The sequence below is a fragment of the Oncorhynchus masou genome, chromosome 15 (genome assembly GCF_036934945.1).
Source record: "Oncorhynchus masou masou isolate Uvic2021 chromosome 15, UVic_Omas_1.1, whole genome shotgun sequence".
Taxonomy (NCBI): domain Eukaryota; kingdom Metazoa; phylum Chordata; class Actinopteri; order Salmoniformes; family Salmonidae; genus Oncorhynchus; species Oncorhynchus masou.
In genome coordinates, this window is record NC_088226.1 from 53528190 (window position 1) to 53550886 (window position 22697).

General features: G+C 40.6%; 2 protein-coding genes, 1 long non-coding RNA gene and 2 other non-coding genes across 5 annotated transcripts; 2 read left to right on the forward strand and 3 right to left on the reverse strand.

The window, feature by feature from the left end:
- The first annotated feature begins 285 nt into the window (after positions 1–285).
- LOC135556438 (aquaporin-12-like) lies at positions 286–1535 on the forward strand. The gene is made up of 3 exons (XM_064989644.1): positions 286–952; positions 1126–1242; positions 1403–1535. Exons 1-3 carry the CDS (start codon positions 358–360, stop codon positions 1525–1527), a joined length of 837 nt encoding a protein of 278 aa, XP_064845716.1. The 5' UTR covers positions 286–357; the 3' UTR covers positions 1528–1535.
- On the reverse strand, positions 1323–4551 carry LOC135556439 (ribonuclease P protein subunit p21-like). The gene is made up of 5 exons (XM_064989646.1): positions 4216–4551; positions 4022–4122; positions 3744–3826; positions 3213–3347; positions 1323–2175 (listed from the first exon to the last, which is right to left on the reverse strand). The coding sequence occupies exons 1-5, from the start codon at positions 4270–4272 to the stop codon at positions 2057–2059; spliced, it is 495 nt and encodes a 164-aa protein (XP_064845718.1). The 5' UTR covers positions 4273–4551; the 3' UTR covers positions 1323–2056.
- On the forward strand, positions 4491–17482 carry LOC135556440 (uncharacterized). The gene is made up of 3 exons (XR_010457997.1): positions 4491–4578; positions 15537–15707; positions 15851–17482. It is a non-coding gene; the product is annotated as an uncharacterized LOC135556440 (long non-coding RNA).
- A 1145-nt stretch (positions 17483–18627) lies between these two features.
- Positions 18628–18700, reverse strand: trnav-cac (transfer RNA valine (anticodon CAC)). The gene has a single exon. It is a non-coding gene; the product is annotated as a tRNA-Val (tRNA).
- Positions 18701–21719: 3019 nt separating this feature from the next.
- trnav-cac (transfer RNA valine (anticodon CAC)) lies at positions 21720–21792 on the reverse strand. The gene has a single exon. It is a non-coding gene; the product is annotated as a tRNA-Val (tRNA).
- Between the last annotated feature and the right edge of the window lie 905 nt (positions 21793–22697).

Here is a 22697-nt window from a genome sequence, read left to right on the forward strand (position 1 = left end):
ATGAGTTACTTTTTAACAATCTCAAGCCCAATGTCTAGGCTTGAAGGATATCTTAGTACACAAGCATTATTAAGGTTTAACAGACATTTCCCTCAGGGTCAATAAACTATATCTTTGTTGTAAGTTACAGAAGTAATTTGCCCTTATTCCTGGGGCAAAGTAACTTTCCTGAATTGACCTCGAAAAGGGCAGTGTGTATTTTGGCAGGTGGTGTGGGATGAAAAGTCAGTGTTTCTGTATTGAGAAAAACACTTCTCCACGTTGTCACAATCACACAGACAGCAAACTGCCCAACAAGTCATACACTGTGTGAGAAGAACCAGCGAGGTGTAGTAGCTAGCATCTGTGAACCTAACTATGTCTGAACTTGATGTCTCCCTTGGTTACTTTCTTGCTGTTGTGGTGTTTGGTGTAGTCTTTAGAGTCCTTTTCAGAAAATGGCCTTGTTTGAGCTTTGCATCAGAGTTCACAACCTCATTTGTGCTGGTGGCATGCTGGCTGGAGGTGCAAACCATTATAGAGATTGGTGAGTGGGCAGAGGGACTGGGATCAGATGTTACTCTGACCATACGGTTTGTGGTGCTGCTGACCCATGGTGTGATCTGTACTGGAGCCACTGGAAACCCCTCCCTGACTCTGATGAATTTCCTGCTGCTGGAGACCCCTACTATGCACACTCTGCTGGCTTTGGCTGCTCAGTTCCTGGGGGCACACCTGGCCCTGATTGTAGCTGGCTACTACTGGGCAATGGAGCTCAATGACATGCACATAATTAAGAACCTGTTATTCAGGGAGTGCAGCACAGCCCTGCGTGTCTCCCTGGTGCAGGGGGTCTATTGTGAGTGTGTGTGTGCATTCATCTTTTATCTGATATACCTCAGCCTGAGATGTCGCGCTGCGTTGGTTCGGGTGCCTTTCTTAGCAGCTGTGCTCAGCCTTCTCTCCCATGCAGGTAAGTAGCCCACGATGACAACCATCGCGCCTCAAATATAGAAAGACATTTCAGTAGAGATAATCATTAAAGTTGCATAGGCCTATATGCTGTTTTCTTTGTGTTATATGTTTGTCGGAGCAAAATCTATTTCTGCATCCCATTTCGATAACTCATCTTTCTATGCATGTCAGCCAGTGGTTATACCTCAGCTTTCCTGAACCCCTCCCTGGCCTATGGCCTTACCTTCTACTGTCATGGGTTTACCTTTACGGAGTACTCAGTGGTCTACTGCCTTGGGCCCATTATTGGTAAGTCAAATCAGAAATTGTTCATTATATACAAACCCCTAATAAAAGTATACCAATAGAGAAAATGTAATTGCCAAAGGTAATGTGTGAAACAGGATTTATGCATAACAATGAGGCATAATTGCTTATCAAGCTGGTAATACAGATATCTTCTTTTCAGGAATGACCCTGGCCCTTCTCCTGTACATGGGTCACATCCCCAGGATTTTTGCGAAGAATCTGCTGTATTCCCAGAAGACCCACGTAGAGGTGCCAAAGGGGGACGGAGATGAAAAGAAAAAGTGAAAGAAAGACATCCACCTCAGCTGAGGCAATATAGGACATATGAGTGCATTAGGAACACACTACTCAATTTTGTTCCTATTGGGAGAAGATATTTCATTATGCACTGAGCATTATATTCAGCAGCCTATTCTCTCCTTAAGTTACTGACAAAAAAGGTGTAGGCTGTAGAACATCTGTACATTTATGATAGTACAAGTTACAACTCATATCGCCCGTGTTCTTACAGAAGTAATAAATCAATTAAAAATAAATGTTTATGAAAAGGACATTTAACATTGGTTGTCGTTCCTGAACTTCCTGTACACTGTGAGCACGTTGAGGTAGACTAAACATCAAATGTATTTTTAACCAACCTCAACCTCTCCCATTACAATGACAACCTGTTACATCATACCACTGATGTAACAGGTTGTCACTGGCAAAACAAATGAATCCTCATATTCAAACATTTATGATATAGTTGAAAATGTGGCAATGCCACACAAAGCAGCTATGTCCAGTTGTGAATGGGCTACTGAGGCCCCAGGGCTCAGGTTTTGGGCTTGGATGGAGGCACCTGGTGCTGGGTAGAGGAAGGCCCTGTGGAGGATAGCTGCGATATGGACCCATCTGCTTTCTCCTTCAACTCTTTAGTGGAGGGACCTTGTTCTGCAAAACAGAAAGGACAAAGGTTAAACACCATGGCCTCCCTCTGAGATGGATGAAAAGTGCCATAAAGAAACAGAAAACATTTTAGATTAAAATGTTACATGTGAAGCTGAATTTTAATACACCTGCATCTCAAATGACAGCCTAAACTCCCGATTCATCCTGTCTTTCCCCACATAGCTAAAGTTACAGATGCACAAAGATCATGCCCCCAAAACATGCTAACCTCTCACAATAACAGGGGAGGTTAGCATTTTTGGGGGGGGTATGATACTTATGCCTCAAACTCTCACTCATCATTATTCACAATTATCCATAATCATGTAACATCCACATTAACGTAGAGGTGTTCAGAAACATATCATAAATCTTATTTAGAACCAAAAATGACAATACATTTTCATTGGGCACAACAATCTGAAACACAACCAAAACAAACTACAAATGCATCCAACACGTTTGTAGTCACAAGCTTGATGTAGCCATTGCATGCTAGGAAAATGGGACCAAATACTACATTTAATACACTAAGTGAATTTGTCCAAATACTTATGACACTTTCAAATGGGGGGGGCTTCAGAAATAGTGCTTCCTAAACGATAAAGCAGATATGTATGAAAATACCCTCAAATAAAAAGTGACATTCTGTGCTGTCACCTCGTAACACATTTGATCTCTGAGTACAGCATTCAAAAGGCACTCGCACATCTGAGCAATCTCTTTGCAGCTGCATGGGGAAGGAAAAAGGAAACGGCACACTGCTCTTGGTAGTATCACTGATATTTAATAAGCTTACGTATCGGCCTCACGGCCTTCGTTAGAGCTTTTGTTCAATTTTTTAAATTAGCACCCTTATGTAGACCTAGCCCCACCCACATCCGTTCCACGTATGGAAATCTCAAAGTACAGCACAAAATTAAAAGTTTTAGCTTCACTGTCCAAATGAATATGTAGGAGAGTGTACATGACAGTACTTAGTTGTCCCCCCAATATGATACATAACTGCAATGTAGTGGAGTTGTTCCAGGGTAAATCACCTGGCTGTGATTGGTTCTCCAGCTGAGCCTCAGGCTGGTCCACCCACAGGCGATGCTCCGGATTGTTTAGGAACCTCTTGCACTGCCCACAGCGAAGACATCGCAGCACAGTCATGCGGTTTCTATGCTTAGTCCCTTGAGAGAAAAAAGCTTGAGTTACTCCACAATACAATATGTCACTTATGTAAAGACATTGGACTTCCACTCAGTACTTTCAAAATCTCATGAGGATGATACATACAGTGGGGCAAAAAAGTATTTAGTCAGCCACAAATTGTGCAAGTTCTCACACTTAAAAAGATGAGAGAGGCCAGTAATTTTCATCATAGGTCCACTTCAACTATGACAGACAAAATGAGGGGGAAAAAAAAATCACATTGTAGGATTTATGAATTTATTTGCAAATCTTGGCCCCAGTGATGTACTGGTTAGGTGGCCGTCTATTTAGTAAGATACTTGGCATATATATATATATATATATATATCATGTAGCATAAACAAAGTGACTTAGTCTTGCATGAATAAACTTACTTCTCTGTCTGGCTGTGGCAGTTACTCCTGGGACCAGCAAAGAGCAGCACTTCTTACATAATGTTCTTTTCACTGAGGGGTCTCTATAAAGACATTAATAACATTATAGTCATGCCCTAGTTGTCATCGTTTTAGCAGACATGTTTCAAACTTATTTCTGTCATGTATTCTAACATTACATGAACGTTACAACCTTTATTGATGCAAATGTAACACCATATGTTTTCTGACAAGAGTTTAATTAACGTTATATGATATTGTTAGTGTATGTTACCCACTGTCTCAGTACCAAACGTTTTGCGATTGTCTTCTGAGTGAAGCAGTAAAAACGAGCTAACTCCACATTCTCAGAGGTTTGAGCCAAAACACAGTGTGCAGCCTGCAAGAAATCAATGTCATATTAAAGAATTCTGAGAATATTAGTTATAAAGCCAAAGGTATCGCTGGATTACTAGAAATCAAGAAAACGTACCTGATACAGGAAGTTCAGTCTTTGAAAAGCCTCCTTGTCTTTCACGTTTCCTGCCATTGCATGGATGTGGATTGCTATGCTAAATTAGCCAGCTAACGTTACTAAGTATGTAACGTCAACGTTAGGCTAGCTATTTTAGCTAACGTTATATGTATCACCCGATTGCTAAATTACTACCCTATTAAACAATGTTCTACGCAAGCAACAGGTGTGCCCTCAAACTCGTCTAGCTTCATTAGCTACTAACATTCGTTTGCTAAATCTAAGCAGTTGCTAAATCCTCTGACTACTGATCAGCCTCTGAACGAACTCTGGCATGATAGATCTGACACTATGGAGACCTGAATGGCACAGATTTAGCAGGTAGGACATGTCCTTTCAAATCACAATTTTAACCTCGCATATTAAGAAGTAATTAATTCCCTGTGATCAATTTAACACCAGACAATATACTTTTTTTCAGAGATTGACAATTACTAGCATATTCTTGTATAAAATAAAACCATGTTGGCCAGTACAGGGATTTAACCCACGACCTTGGCTTTATTAGCACACTCTCTAACCAACTGGGTAATCCTCATGTTTTACTATACCCGATATTCTCATGGCCATGATAATAACCAATTATACATATTTAAAAATCCATCCCGGTAAATAGTGACAAATCAATGGTGAACGTTTTTTTTTAATTAATACATTTCACTGCACATCCATAGTGAGAATCCGTCATCTATTGCCACATTCACGTGCTTGTCGGACATAGCTCTTTCACCATTTTAAAAGTAGTCAACGAGATGGGCCTTCCTATGAAGGAAGGATCACATGATTCCATCCAGGTCATCAGGAGGGATAAGCCAATGAATTATACTCTTGAGCAAACATTCCATAACTGTAGGTGGCGGTAAACCATCAACCTTGGCTTTATACCTGATCAAACAACATACTCTAACTGGCAGTATGCACCCTTTCAGTTTGTTTGCCAACTCATAGAAGTAGTAGAAAAATGAATTTGACTACTTCAAAATAGAGATGGCCTCAATGGCACTGGCTGTGAGCTCACAGACACCATAAATGGACATGTACGGATGATATCTTTAGCTATGTTTATCACATACGACCAGGGGTGCAAAAAGTACCCACTTTTCATAATTGAGTAGAAGTAGAGATACCTTAAAAGACAATGATTCAAGTAAAAGTCAGTCACCCAGTAAAACACTACTTGAGTAAAAGTTTTTCGTTTTAAATGTACTTAAGTATCAAAAGTAAAAGTATAAATCATTTAAAGTGTATTATATTAAGAAAACCAGACAACACGATATACTATTATTTATTTTTTAATTACAGCTAGCCAGGAGCACAGTTCAACACTCAGACAGAATTCACAAACTAAGCATGTTTAGTGAGTCTGCCAGATCAGAGGCTGTAGAGATGACCAGGGATGTTCTCTTGATAAGTGCGTGAATTAGACAATTTTCCTGTCCTGCTTAGCGTTCAAAATGTAACGAGTACAAAGTGCAAGTAAAAGTTGTCAAAAATATAAATAGTAAAGTAAAGATACCCCCCCAAAATATTTAAGTACTAGTTAAGTACTTTACACCACTGCATATGACTGGGAAAAATCCATTTGAACGGCCCTCCAACTGATAATTACTAGTGTGAAACTCCTCAATCATCCTTGAACTCCGACTTTTCCCTCCCACATGGCGACCGCTGACGTCACCTGCTAAGGAAATGACCTCGATAACAGCATTTTCTTGAGTTAAATTAAACTACAAAACATGTTTGTAAGCAATCTATTAATATAGTTTATGAACACTATCATTTGGTTACAAGCCTGATAGCTGTACTTTTAGTTGATGGTTGACACAGCTTTTTTTTGGCCATTAGCCAATCAGGCGTTTCGTAACGGATGCATCCAACTGGTATTTACAACTTCACAACTGGTGAATTCCCACCATCCACTTGGAGCTCAGGGATGATAGACGAGTTTCCCACTAGTTATTACAGTTGGAGGGCTGTTCAAATATATTTTTCCCAGTCATATGTAGTAGTGATGCGCGGGATGACTCTTATATCCTCGGAACCGACGGGTTTAGGGTCATTAAATATTGTGTGGCTGAAGGCTGGGTGGATGGCAGGCATGTTGAATAAAGAGAAACAATACCTTAAAAATGATCCATGAACGTATAATTCTTGTGAAATGTATATATGCTATATTAAGGTTTTTCTTTCATTATTTTAGACTATCTGGTAGTCTTGGGTATGACGCTATAAGCTTGGCACACCTGTATTTGGGGAGTTTCTCCCATTCTTCTCTGCAGATCCTCTCAAGCTCTGTCAGGTTGGATGGGGAATGTCACTGCACAGCTATTTTCAGGTCTCTCCAGAGATGTTCAATCGGTCTGGCTCTGGCTGGGCCACTCAAGGACATTGAGAAACTTGTCCCGATCAACTCCTGCATTGTCTTGGCTGTGTGCTTAGAATTGTTGTCTGTTGGAAGGTGAACATTCACCCCCAGTCTGAGGTTCTGAGCACTCTGGGGCAGGTTGTCATCAAGGATCTCTGTACGTTGCTCCATTCATCTTTCCCTCGATCCTGACTAGTTTACCAGTCTCTGCCTCTGAAAAACATCCACACACTATGATGCTGCCACCACCATGCTTCACCGTAGAGATGGTACCAGATTTCCTCCAGACCTGATGCTTGGCATTCAGGCCAAAGAGTTCAATCTTGGTTTCATCAAATCAAATCGTATTTGTCACATGTGACCGAATACAACACCTTACAATTAAATGCTTACTTACAAGCCCTTAACCAACAATGCTTTAAGAAGTTAAGAAAAAGTAAGTGTTAAGTAAAAATTTGAAAATAAAAGTAACAAATAAATAAACAGCAGCAATAAAATAACAATAGCGAGGCTACATACAGGTGGTACCGATACAGAGTCAATGTGCCGGGCACCGGTTGGAGGTAATTGAGGTAATATGTACATGTAGGTAGAATTAAAGTGATTATGCATATATAATAAACAGAGTAGCAGCACTATAAAAGAGGGGTTTGGGTAGCCCTTATGGCTTGGGGGTAGAAGCTGTTTAGAAGCCTTTTGGACCTAGACTTGGCGCTCCGGTACCAATTGCCGTGCGGTAGCAGAGAGAACAGTCTATGACTAGGGTGGCTGGAGTCTTTGACAATTTTTAGGGCCTTCCTCTGACACCGCCTGGTGTAGAGGTCCTGGATGGCAGGAAGCTTGGCTCCAGTGATGTGCTGGGCCGTACACACTACCCTCTGTTGTGCCTTGGGGGTCGGAGGCCGAGCAGTTGCCTTACCAGGCAGTGATGCAACCAGTCAGGATGCTCTCGATGGTTTAGCTGTAGAACCTTTTGAAGATCTGAGGACCCATGCCAAATCTTTTCAGTCTTTTGAGGGGAAATAGGTTTTGTCGTGCCCTCTTCATGACTGTCTTGTTGTGCTTAGACCATGATAGTTTGTTGGTGATGTGGACACCAAGGAACTTGAAGCTCTCAACCTGCTCAACTACAGCCCCGTTGATGAGAATGGGGCATGCTCAGTCCTCTTTTTCCTGTAGTCCACAATCATCTCCTTTGTCTTGATCATGTGGAGGGAGTGGTTGTTGTCCTGGCACCACACAGCCAGGTCTCTGACCTCCTCCCTATAGGCTGTCTCATCGTTGTCGGTGATCAGGCCTACCACTGTTGTGTCATCGGCAAACTTGATGATGGTGTTAGAGTCGTGCCTGGCCATGCAATCATGAGTGAACAGGGAGTACAGGATGGGACTGAGCACACACCCCTGAGGGGCCCCCATGTTGAGGATCAGCGTGGTGGATGTGTTGTTACCTACCCTTACCACCTGGGGGCGGACCGTCAGGAAGTCCAGGATCCAGTTGCAGAGGGAGGTGTTTAGTCCCAGGGTCCTTAGCTTAGTTATTAGCTTGGTTGGCACTATGGTGTTGAATGTTGAGCTGTAGTAAATTAATAGCATTCTCACATACAGTTGAAGTCGGAAGTTTACATACTCTTAGGTTGGAGTCATTAAAACTAATTATTCAACCACTCCACAAATTTCTTGTTAACAAACTATAGTTTGGCAAGTTGGTTAGGCCATCAACTTTATGCATGACACAAGTAATTTTTCCAACAATTGTTTACAGACAGATTATTTCACTTATAATACACTGTATCACAATTCCAGTGGGTCAGAAGTTTACATACACTAAGTTGACTGTGCTTTTAAACAGCTTGGAAAGTTCCAGAAAATGATGTCATGGCTTTAAAAGCTTCTGATAAGCTAATTGACATAATTTTAGTCAATTGAGGGTGTACCTGTGGATGTATTTCAAGGCCTACCTTCAAACTCAGTGCCTCTTTGCTTGACATTATGGGAAAATCAAAAGAAATCAGCCAAGACCTCAGAAAAGCAATTGTAGACCTCCACAAGTCTGGTTCATCCTTGGGAGTAATTTCCAAATGCCTGAAGGTACAAAAGTATCATTATCCACAGTAAAACGAGTCCTATATCGACATAACCTGAAAGGCCGCTCAGCAAGGAAGAAGCCACTGCTCCAAAACCGCCATAAAAAAGCCAGACTATGGTTTGCAGCTGCACATGGGGAGAAAGATCGTACTTTTTGGAGAAATGTCCTCTGGTCTGTTGAATCAAAAATAGAACTGTTTGGCCATAATGACCATCGTTATGTTTGGAGGAAAAAGTGGGAGGCTTGCAAGCCGAAGAACACCATCCCAACCGTGAAGCGTGGGGGTGGCAGCATCATGTTGTGGGGGTGCTTTGCTGCTGGAGCGACTGGTGCACTTCACAAAATAGATGGCTTCATGAGGATGGAAAATTATGTGGATATATTGAAGCAGTCAAGAAGTTAAAGCTTGTTCGCAAATGGGTCATCCAAATAGACAATGACCCCAAGCATACTTCCAAAGTTGTTGCAAAATGGCTTAAGGACAACAAAATCAAGGATTTGAAGTGGCCATCACAAAGCCCTGACCTCAATCCTATAGAAAATGTGTGGGCAGAACTGAAAAGGCATGTGCGAGCAAAGAGGCCTACAAACCTGACTCAGGTACACAGGCTGTGTCAGGAGGAATGGGCCAAAATTCACCCAACTTATTGTGGGAAGCTTGTGGAAGGTTACCCGAAACGTTTGACCAAATTTAAACAATTTGAAGGCAATGCTACCAAATACTAATTGAGTGTATGTAATCTTCTGACTCACTGGGAATGTGATGAAATGAAATAAAAGCTGAAATAAATCATTCTCTCTACTATCATTCTGACATCTCACATTCTTAAATAAAGTGGTGATCCTAACTGACCTAAGACAGGGAATTTTTTACTAGGATTTTAATGTCAGGAATCGTGGAAAAACTGAGTTGAAATCTATTTGGCTAAGTTGTATGTAAACTTCTGACTTCAACTGTAGGTGTTCCTGATGTGCAGCTGGGAAAGGACATTGTTGAGTGTAATAGATATTGCATCATCTTTGGATCTGCTGGGACGATATGCAAATATAGGTGGTTCTAGGTTTTCTGGGATAGTGGTGTGGATGTGAGCCATGACCATCCTTTCAAAGCACTTCATGGCTACAGACGTGAGGGCTACGAGTGGGTAGTCATTTAGGCAGGTTACCTTAGTGTTCTTGGGCACAGGGACTATGGTGGTCTGCTTGAAACATGTTGGTATTACAGACTCAGTCAGGGACAGGTTGAAAATGTCAGTGAAGACACTTGCCATTTGGTCAGCTCATGTGCAGAGTACACGCCCTGTGTCCTCAGACCAGAGAATCTTGTTTCTCATGGTCTGAGAGTCCTTTAGTTGCCTTTTGGCAAACTCCTAGCGGGCTTTCATGTGCCTTTAAAGGACATTTTACTTTGTGCATCTTGTCTTTGGTGTCATAAACAATCCTTGGTTTCTGCCTGTGCCTGGTAAAGACTTGAGGTGGTGCCATTATGACCTCCTCCTTTAGACTATTTGGCAGAAAGCCCAGAATATGTTCTTTAACCTCTCTGGGGTAGGGGGCAGTATTTTGACATCCGGAAGAAAAGCATGCCCAAAGTAAACTGCCTGTTACTCAGGCCCAGAGGCTAGGTTATGCATATAATTGGTAGATTTAGATAGAAAACACTCTAAAGTTTCTAAAACTGTTAAAAGTATGTCTGAGTATAATAAAACTGATATGGCAGGCGAAACCTAGAGTACAAACCACCCCCCCCAAAAAACAATATTTCAGCTTAGCACTATTTTCAATGGCTCGTACTATAATTATAAGCCCAAGTTGCAGTTCCTAGGGCTTCTACTAGATGTAGAAGAAAAAGAAACGCACACCTATTAAGACGAGGTGCTGGCTAGCGGAGTAGAAACTTGAAAATAAAAGAAAGCCGCACACTCTTGGAGCTCAGATGCAAAAATGTAATACCAACGTTTCGACAGCCAAGCTGTCTTCATCAGGGTATAATGGGTATAAGGGTATAATGTCAAATGTCATACAAAGAACAGCATACAAACAAATGGATAGCATACGATCATAGATTAATTTGACTATACAAGTTTACACACAATTACAATGGCAAAGTCACAATAATCACAAGAATGGCTTCAGATCAAAGTCTACGTTGAGACCGAAGGGCGCAAGGGTCTTTAAATTAATGATTCAGGCAGCCTCTCGTTTTAACAATAAATTATCAAGGTCACCCCCTCTCCTAGGGAGGGTGACATGTTCGATGCCAATATAACGCAGAGACGAAATAGAGTGGCCTGCCTCCAAGAAGTGGGCCGCAACTGGATAAGTCAAGTTTTTACACCTAATGGTGCTACGATGCTCTGAGATACGTACTTTTAATTCGTGCTTTGTTTTACCTACATAATTTTTACCACAAGGACAAGTTATAAGATAAATAACTGCCTTAGTGGAGCACGTAATAACACCTTTTATTGGGATCGATTTCCCTGTTTGTGGGTGTTTGAAGGATCTACATTTATAAATGCCATTGCATTGAGCACAGCCATTACATTTGTAATTTCCATCCAGTAGGGGCGCAAATAGACGGTGTTCAGGAATATCTTGGGGTGGTAAATCAGAGTGTACCAATTGGTCTCTGAGATTTCTGCCCCGCGAGAATACGACCAAGGGAAGGTCCTAAAACACATTACCGAGACTATCATCGGATTTTAGGATGTGCCAATGTTTGTGAACAATTCCCTTAATTTGTTCAGAGCACTTTGAATAGCGGGTAGTTAGAACGCAAGAATGCGTCTTTTTGCGAGACTGACCTTGAAAAAGGTCATGTCTCGTTTTGTTTTGAATTTTCTCAATGGCAATATTAATCTGATCATTCTTGTAGCGCCTCTCCTTGAACTTTCTTTGCGTCTCAGCCATATTTCTGTCGAAATCGGACTGTTTTTTGCAAATTCTTTTGATTCGACAGAATTGGCTGTAGAGCAAACTGTTTTTTAAGGGAAGTGGGTGACAACTATCAGCCCTCAACAAACTGTTACGATCAGTAGGTTTCCTGTAAAGATCCGTGTATAAAACATTATCTTCACACAAGATCAGAAGATCAAGAAAACTGATTAGACGTGTATCAAATTGCATAGTAAATCTCAGATGCTCAGAACAGGAGTTAGGAAAAGCATGGAACGCCTGGAGCTGTTTTGCATCACCCCTCCACAGAACAAAAATATCATCAATATACCGTTTCCAAATAATGATGTGAGGCAAGAAAACATTTTTGAGAGGATTGAAAATAGACTGTTTCTCCATGTGACCCACATACAAATTAGCATAGTTAGGAGCCATGGGGGATCCCATAGCAGTCCCTTTAATCTGAATAAAGAAGTAATTTAGAAACATGAAATAGTTATGGGTGAGTACTATTTCAGCCAATGTTACAATGCATGCACTGGAAGGTAGTTCATTTGGGTCACGTTGCAGAAGAAAATGTTCCATAGCTTCAATACTGCCCTCGTGTGGAATATTAGTGTATAATGACTCAACATCAAAAGTAACTAACAATGTATTCTCAGGGAGAGGATCAAGAGATTCAATGATAGAGATCATACTGCTGGTGTCCTTTACAAAGGAGGGTAGCTGTTCTGCGAGTGGTCTAATAAAAAAGTCAACAAAAGTAGATAGAGGGGCCGTTACTGCATCAATGCCCGCTACAATAGGGCGCCCTGGAGGTTGTGTAACATTCTTGTGTAATTTCGGCAAAGTATATAAAGTGGCAATTTTAGGGTGTTGAATAGCCAAAAAAAGCATGTTCTTTTTTTGGTTATCTGACCAGAACTTAAATACCCATCTCGGACAGACAGGATAGTATTCTGAAATTGGGAAGTGGGGTCACTTCTGAGTTTCTTGTAAAAGGTGTTGTCAAGCAGCTGTATATGACACTCATGTACATAAGCTGTCCTATCCATGAGTACAACCGACCCACCCTTATCAGCAGGACGAATAATGACTGACGTATCAGATTGTAAATCAAGCAAAGCTTGTTTTTCATTCTTGGGTAAATTATGGAAAGATTTGGATCCCTGTTTATTCTTAAGGAGAAGTCCAACATCATTTTCCACAAGTCTGCAATATGTCTCAATAGAGTTATTGCGATTGGCTGGAGGTATAAAATAACTCTTGCTTCTAAAAGGAGTCGGAGTATGTGTAGGAGAGCAACCTACTGGTTCAATAGAAGTGTCAGAATTAGGGGAGCTAAAGTATTCCCTTAAACGGATGTTTCTGAAAAACTTCAACATGTCTACCTTAACATCAAAATCGTTGCACTGAGTTCTAGGCACAAAAGATAACCCTTTATTAAGCAAAGAGACATGGGCAGGGCTCAATATCTTGCTTGATAAATTAAAGACACTCAGTCCCGTGGGTTCTGGGACCGTGTGAACGGTCTCCTCTGCCTCTGATATTCGTTTCTTCTTACCCCGTCGGGTGCGACATCTCGTCGATGCTCGTGCCTGCGGCCTCCTCCGCCCTTCCGTCCGTCCAGTCTCTCGTTGGATAAAAAAACTACCGCTGGAAGCCGATGAGGCGCTGGTTGTAGAGCGTTGATCAGACAAGGGTGGATAGAAGTAAGAGGCATCCCTCCTGCGTCTGAGAGGGGGAGCAGGACCTCTTGTCAGGGTTTCTCCAGAAGTAGACTTTACCATCGGCCTTGTCTTTTTTGTCTTGGTTGAATTTCTTGATTTTAAGTTCTTTTATTTCTGTAGACAACTTGTCCTGTAGCGCTTGGTTAGTTTTCATCAGTTCATTGAATATGCCATCATCATTAACAGCTGTTTGTAGAGCTGTGAGTTTGTCTTTAATCGTGTTATCCATTTCAATAAAATCCTTTTTCAACTGGTCAACAATTAATGTCTTTAAATCAATAGAGCATTTATTCAGGATGGCACACAAGTTTATTAGTAATGTTTGGGATGAATTTTGTATGCATTTTGATGGAGGGAAACTGAGTGGGTTAGTGACTGAAGCGCACCAGCTAAACTGAGTTTCTATGGATATAAAGAAGGACATTATCGAAACAAAAGGACCATTTGTGATATAACTGGGACCTTTTGGAGTGCCAACAGAAGAAGCAGTTATTATATTGTTATTTCTGACTTTTGTGTCACACCCTGCCTGGTTGAAATATGATGTTCATGTGTTTGTATGCATGGTGCAGTCCTCAGATAATCACATGGTTTGCTTTTGCTGTAGAGACTTTTTGAAATCTGACATGGTGGCTGGATTCACAAGAAGTTAAGCTTTATTTTGATGTTTAACACATGTATTTTCAAGAATGTTAAATATTTGAATTTAGTATTTTTGAATTTCGCGCTCTGCAATTTCACTGGATGTTGGCCAGGTGGGACGCTACCGTCCCACGTACCCGTAAGAAGTTAAATTAAGATAGGAGACAATGCCAGACACTGGCGAACTAACCCTATGAACTATGCCTATGCAACGTCTCTGTAACCAGTATATACAGGAACTAAACGGGACTGCCCCTTTAGAGCTCCTGGTTGACATGTGTACATATGGTGCATTGAGTTGATTGGAGTTTGCCAAAAGGCACCTAAAGACTCTCAGACCATGAGAAACAAGATTCTCTGGTCTGATGAAACCAAGATTTAACTCTTTGGCCTGAATGCCAAGCGTTACGTCTGGAGGAAACCTGGCACCATCCCTATGGTGAAGCATGGTGGTGGGAAGGTTTTTCAGCAGCAGGGACTAGGATACTAGTCAGGATCGAGGCAACGATGAATGGAGAAAGTACAGAGAGATCCTTGATGAAAACAGAGCGAAACTGCTCCAGAGCGCTCAGGACCTCAGATTGGGGCGAAGGTTCACCTTCCAACTGGACAACGACCCTAAGCACACAGCCAAAACAACACAGGACTGGCTTCGGGACAAGTCTCTGAATGTCCTTGAGTGGCCCAGCCAGAGTCCGGACTCAAACCTGATCGAACATTGCTGGAGAGACCTGAAAAAACGCTCCCCATCCAACCTGACAGAGCTTGAGATGATCTGCAGAGAAGAATGGGAGAAACTCCCCAAATACAGATGTGCCAAGCTTGTAGTGGCATTCCCAAGAAGACTCTTGGCTGTAATCGCTGTCAAAGGTGCTTCAACAAAGTACAGAGTAAAGGCTCTGAACACTTATGTAATTGTAACATTTTCTAAAAACCTGTTTTTGCTTTGTCATTATGGAGTGTTGTGTGTCGATTGATAATCAATTTTAGAATAAGGCTGTAACCTAACAAAATATGGAAAAAGTCAAGGGGTCTGAACACTTTTCTTAGGCACTGTACTTGCAATGTAACCTACATCCGTTGTTAAACTCAAGTGATGACTAGGTCCTTGAAGTTTTGTAACTTCACATGATTAAGTCTACGTCAATACAGAACTGAATGATTGATACCCTTTTTACTCTACACTGTTGATAGTAGTTGATGCCAAAGCTTATCACTGAATTTCCTACTACAAGGACTCGGTCAGATTGACAAAGTTCTGTGTTATATGAACACACACACATCAGTGATTGCCAGGGCGAGTAAACTGAGCAGTCGGGAAAAGTTAATATTGTGCATTTAGAATACAACAAAAAAGAAACAGCACAGCGACATGATCACACAGTTCACGCTTCACCTTTCAATCACACACACACACACACACACACACACACACACACACACACACACACACACACACACACACACACACACACACACACACACACACACACACACACATAGATACATTAGAATAATCATAAAGCTAACCTAAGGTAATTGGGCATCTATTTCAGGGGAGGAATGACATGCATGCTCTCTTCTCTGCTGAGATTGATCCAGCCCCAGCAGCGCAGCCCAGCACAAACATTGGTCCTCCCTACAGGCTGTCCTGCCTCACTCCCTTTTGACACCAGCTCCTGCCACAACAAAATAGGATTGCTCTGAAGAATACCTGCTGGATACAGGTAATTCAAATTATACTGTATCGCACACAAACTTATGTGTGCAGGCACTAACTTGTTTTGTCTCACACACAAACACACACTTGATTTAGGTTAGTCTATAGTAAAGGCTTTGTTATTAAAATAATATTGTGCCTCTCTTTCAGATTGGCCAAGCACACCTCTGCCAGCCACACCACCTCTGCCCTTGACAGCTTCTCCAATGGGCCCAACAAGAGATGAGGTTGCCTCTTCATCATGGATCATGGCTGATGGACAGAGCCCATTAGAGCTGCCAGTGATGTCCTACTGGCCAAGCACCACAGGGAGGAAGAGATCCTGAAGTGGGTGGATCTGCTTTGCTCTTAACACCAGCCCAGAGAAGCTCCTAGAGACACACAGCTGTGGCATTATGTTACTGCAGAGTGAAACGGTTAGTGTCACAGTCACGTCCCCTGCCACCTGCACTTACACAGCAGAAAGCCTCATCAATTCAAGGATACCATTTGAGGATGTTGCTGCCGCTGGCTTCTTTCAATGGGGGCTGGAGGCCTCGAAGCAGTGGTAGGCAGTGAGGAAGGAGCAAACTGAGGAAAGAAAATCCTCCGAGCAGCATCCCTCCGGCCATCTATACAGGTGCTGCCACCAGCAGCTGAAACAAGACCCCAACAGCCCTCACACACGCATACCAGCTTTCCATGAGTGGCAGGAAAATATCTAGTGTTCTCCCTGTACCTGGCACAGGGCATTGACAGGAGCTCAAACAGTCTGCCTTTTATGAGACTGAAAAGTAAAGCTGGATGGTGGAGAAGGGGGAGTGAATACAGACACACACAAATAAATAAAGAACTGAAAATCTATTTCCATTGATGGAAGTGGTTTGGACTTGTTTGATTTGTGTTTATTTCACAGGTACCATCTTAGAATAAGGCTGTAACCTAACAAAATGTGTAAAAAGTCAAGGGGTCTGAATACTTTCCGAATGCACTGTATTATTTTTGAGGGCTACTTTGTGTAAATGTTGCACAAAGACCAACATTTTATACTTATCATGGTGAATATGTCTTGTATTATGAACCAATTTCTATAGTTATTGTGTGAATAAGTTTGTTGTACAAAGGATTGTGCTCCAACATTATCATAACTATGGCTTTGATTTCATTAAAGTCAACCTCAAAGTAATCTTCTCTATGAGTTGCTTTAAAGTTTTCTTTATTAATAACATACATCTATTTGAAATTGTGCTATAACACTCATAAATATGCCTGATTTCATTCAATTAAACCACAACGTAATCTTCAATAGTTTTCTATATGGTCTTTTATGCATTAAAATGGCAAATGCAACATCCTCCAAATGCAAAACGTCCTCCATTCCAGGTGACTACCTCATGAAACTGGTTGAAAGACAAAGGGTGGCTACTTTGAAGAATATCAAATATATTTTGATTTGTTGAACACTTTTTTGGTTACTAGATGATTTCATATGTGTTATTTCATAGTTTTGATGTCTTCACTATTATTCTACAATGTAGAAAATAGTGAAAATAAAGACAAACCCTGGAATGAGTGTGTGTGTCCAAACGTTTGACTAGTACTGTATGTATACTAGGGATTCCTGTTAAATGTAAATTCGCCATTGCAGTAGTAGAATGGAGTGATTTCAGTGCCAACGGAAATTGTATTGGAATTCCATAATTTGTATTCGTATTATAAGACATTGAATTTTAATTCAATATTTTTGAATTTGTAATTGAATCATTGAATGCATAAATGTAACTTTTATATCATGATTTGAAACTGAATTAAATTAATTAAATGGAAATATAATTTCACTGTAATAATATTTATATATGGAGTTTAAATATATATGGTTATATATATGGTTATATTCATTTTATGTATATCAAGTTTACAAACTATAATTTCAAGTTGACTAAAGTTCGATAGATTCAACTTCTCAAATATATTCAGATTCAGTTTTCAGATTCAGTTTTCAGATTCAGTTCTCTAAATTCAAAACCAAAGACAACATCCTGATACTTTGCCAGGCAGAAAAGGTAGAGGAGAACAGATAGAATCAAACGCTCTCTGTGGTAAACATGAACATTCTTCCTAGAAATGTTGGACTTTTGGAACCGTTTTGGTTGTGAGTGATTATAGCCCACTTCTCGAAAGCTAAGACTCTCTGGGAAATGTACTTTCTGTTCCCCTCTATGATACTCAAAGGCCGCACACGACAAATTAGAATCGAGTGTTGCAAAACAAACTTAATTTTGGCCCCCATAAGATTAATTTTACACCAGATGGTGCAGCCTACCTATGTATTTTGCCTAGTGGCATGCACGGTTGGGGGGGTTGTTTTACAGTAACGTAATAGTATATGCTATTATATTCAGTTATGTAGAATACTATCATTATGTGATATTGCAGACATTGACCCAGCTTTGATCTAACGTTATTAAACAAGCGTCATTCGCCAGAGTAGCCTGTTCTCTAAGAGTAGACCAGAGACTGTGCTTAAAGTACTGAATACCATTTTTTTATTTAACCTTTATTTAAACCAGGTAGGCAAATTGAGAACATGTTCTCATTTACAATTACGACCTGGCCAAGATAAAGCAAAGCAGTTCGACACATACAACAACACAGAGTTACACATGGAGTAAAACAAACATACAGTCAATAATACAGTAGAAAAATAAGTATATATACCATGTGAGCAAATGAGGTGAGATAAGGGAGGTAAAGGCAAAAAAAGGCCATGGTGGCGAAGTAAATACAATATAACAAGTTAAACACTGGAATGGTAGATTTGCAAAAATAACGTGATCAGCACATGCACAGAAGATTTGGGATCTTTACTGCTGAGAAAAATAGGTCACAGAAAAGTCGGATTCGCAACCACTCCGTTGTTAATTTTCAGTCACTATTTTGACAAAACTTGTTTCCGCCCGGTTTCGAACCGGGGACCTTTCGCGTGTGAGGCGAACGTGATAACCACTACACTACGGAAACTGAAAGAGATTGCCAGAAATAGAATTAAAGAATCTCACCACGTGATGTGACAGCATGCGTAATATTATTTGAAAGATCTGTTGCTCTTTATATTGTATATTCTATATATTCTATTCTTTATGTTGTATATTCTATATATTCTATTCTTTATGTTGTATATTCTATTCTAATTCGCTTCGCCATTGTAGTATTTGAATGGAGTGATTTCAGTGCACAAATTCTTTGAATTCCATTACATTTTAATTTGTATTATAAGACATTGCATTTGAGTTCAATAATTGAATCACTGCATTCATCAATTTAACTTATATCCTGATGTGAAACTTAATTAAATTGCAATGTAATTTCAATGTAATAATGTTTATATTTGAGTTTAAAAATGGTATAAATTGCATTAATTTTCTGTGTATCAAGTTAACAATCTATCATTTCAAGGTGACTGAAGTTACATAGATTCAACTTCGAGAAGAATATATATATATATATATATATATATATTTATTTATATATTTTCAGATTCAGTTTTTAAATTCAGTTCTCTAAATTCCGATTCAAAACCAAAGACAACATCCTGGTACTTACCTAGCTAGAAAAAGTAGAGGAGAACAGAAGCTAGCGGTACCAATGGAGAGGTTTCTGAAGCCAATGTGGCCTATTGAATTCCTGAAAGCTAAGACTCTCTGGAACATGTACTTTCTGTTCCCCTCTATGATGCTCAAAGGCTGTGCAGGACATGTTAGAAGGGATTGTGACTAAAAACGCAATGTGGCCGCCATAAGAATAATTTTAGAGCAGATGGTATAGCCTACCTATGTATTTTGCCGTGAAAGGTTGACTTTTGGAAACATTTGAGAAAAATATGTTTCAGTAATGTAATACTATATGCAATCATATTTGGTTATGTTATGTAGAATACTATCATTATGTGATCTTGCAGACATTGATTCAGCCATGCACGCCACTGGAATAAAATGGAGCCGACAGAGAGGGCTGCCTTGCTTCTAGCTCTTAGGAAACTTAGCAGTATTTTTTTTTATGTATTATTTCTGACATTATTATCCCAGAATTTTTTTTGTGTTATTGCTTACAGCCGGGAATAACTAGTGGATATCAGAGCAGCTACTGTATAACTCACCAGCATTACGACCAGGAATACAACTTTCCCAAAGCAGATCCTTTGTTTGCACCCCACAGGGCAATTTAACTGATTCCAGAGGCCGAATTCAATTGCAATGTAATAATATTTATATATTGAGTTTGAATATGGTATATAATGCATTCATTTTCTGTGTATCAAGTTTAGAGACTATCATTTCAAGTTGACTAAAGTTTCATATATTCAACTTCTCAGATATATTCCGTTTTCAATTTCAGGTCTTTAAATTTAGATTCAAAACCAAAAGACAACATCCTGGTACTTTGCCAGCCCGAAAAGGTAGAGGGGGAAAAAGACAATGAAATGCTCTCTGTGGTAAACAGAAGCTATCGGTACCAATGTAGAGGTTTCTGAAGCCTAAGTGGCTCAGTTTAGATTCGATTTAGGTTCTGAATGAAAGTTGGAAATATGTATTTTCCGTATGTTTAAAATACATATTTTACAGAACGTCGAAAAAGCATATTTTACAGATGTTGAAAAATACGTGTTTTCTTGATGTTGAAATCAGACTCATTTTTGGTTCTGAATTCAATTTGAAACAAATACTTCATTTATAGACACCTATGTTTGGGCCAAATCAAAGCTGGTCCAGACCAGACAAAATCTGAAACAAACATAGACGTCTAAGATTGTTCGAAGATTTTTTTAAACCGAACTTTGGTGGAGTACTGCAGCTATGTTTCTCTCCAACAGCACCCTGGAGAGGCGCGATGGGAATTGGACAATCAACATATTTTGTGCCCCTGCCTTTGTCAAAGTGGGCACTGTTTATCACAGAGCAGCATCAGCGCTCAACTAAAAAGCTAAATATGTAACTGGTTGAGGGAAATTGTCATTGTTTTGGGGCAGAACTATGTGAGGTTTTATGTCTTGTTATTAGGTGTGCGTCATGGTTAGTTTACCCCAGAAAATAACGCCCTCGTCAATCTGCCGTCATAGGCTGCTACCGAATCCTGTCTAATTAGCGGGAACAAACTCTGGAACATGTACTTTGTTGGCCTCTATGGATGCTCAAAGGCTTCGAAGGACATGTTAGACGGGATGGCGACAACAAAAAAAACGTGATTTGGCCACCATAACAATATTTTTTTAGAGCAAACAGGTAGGCTAAACTATGTATTTTGCCTAGTGGTGTGAACCGTTGAGTTTTGGCCACTTGAGAGAAAAATGTAGGTGTGTTTTTGTCTTACAGTAACGTAATACTATGACATTTGGTTATGTTATGTAAAATAATATCATTATGTGATCTTGCAGACATTGACTCAGTTTTGATCTAACTTTCTAAAACATTTACATTACATTTACATTACATTTAAGTCATTTAGCAGACGCTCTTATCCAGAGCGACTTACAAATTGGTGAATTCACCTTCTGACATCCAGTGGAACAGCCACTTTACAATAGTGTATCTAAATCATTAAGGGGGGTGGGGGTGGTGAGAAGGATTACTTATCTTATCCTAGGTATTCCTTGAAGAGGTGGGGTTTCAGGTGTCTCCGGAAGGTGGTGATTGACTCCGCTGTCCTGGCGTCGTGAGGGAGTTTGTTCCACCATTGGGGGGCCAGAGCAGCGAACAGTTTTGACTGGGCTGAGCGGGAACTGTACTTCCTCAATGGTAGGGAGGCGAGCAGGCCAGAGGTGGATGAACGCAGTGCCCTTGCTTGGGTGTAGGGCCTGATCAGAGCCTGGAGGTACTGCGGTGCCGTTCCCCTCACAGCTCCGTAGGCAAGCACCATTTGCCAGAGTAGCCTGTTCTCTAAGAGTAATAGCGTGGTCCGCACATGCACAGAAGCTTTGGGTCACAGAAAAAAATCGGATCCGCAGCCACTCCGTTTTCAGTCATTGGTCCATTTTGACAAAACATGTTTCCGCCCGGTCTCGAACCGGGGACCTTTCGCGTGTGAGGCGAACGTGATAACCACTACACTACGGAAACTGAAAGTTGTTGCCAGAAAGAGAGTTAAAGAATCTCTCCACATGACAGCATGCATATCACAAATTTGAATAATATGTTACTCTTTATGTTGTATATTTCTATATTCTACGTAGACTATGGATTCTTGTTTAAAGTAAATTACTTTTGGACCAATCAAACAATTCGTTTCCCTGTTGTAGTATTTGAATGGAGTGATTTCAGTATCCAACAGAAATTGTATTTGAATTCAAAAAATAATAATTTGTAATGCCCAAATTGAATCATTAAATTCATAAATTGAACTTATATCATGATTTCAAACTGAATTAAATGGCAATGTAATTTCAATGTAATAATATTTATATATTGAGTTTATATATATATATCATTTACATTTAAGTCATTTAGCAGACGCTCTTATCCAGAGCGACTTACAAATTGGTGAATTCACCTTCTGACATCCAGTGGAACAGCCACTTTACAATAGTGCATCTAAATCATTAAGGGGGGGTGAGAAGGATTACTTATCCTATCCTAGGTATTCCTTGAAGAGGTGGGGTTTCAGGTGTCTCCGGAAGGTGGTGATTGACTCCGCTGTCCTGGCGTCGTGAGGGAGTTTGTTCCACCATTGGGGGCCAGAGCAGCGAACAGTTTTGACTGGGCTGAGCGGGAACTGTACTTCCTCAATGGTAGGGAGGCGAGCAGGCCAGAGGTGGATGAACGCAGTGCCCTTGCTTGGGTGTAGGGCCTGATCAGAGCCTGGAGGTACTGCGGTGCCGTTCCCTCACAGCTCCGTAGGCAAGCACCATGGTCTTGTAGCGGATGCGAGCTTCAACTGGAAGCCAGTGGAGAGAGCGGAGGAGCGGGGTGACGTGAGAGAACTTGGGAAGGTTGAACACCAGACGGGCTGCGGCGTTCTGGATGAG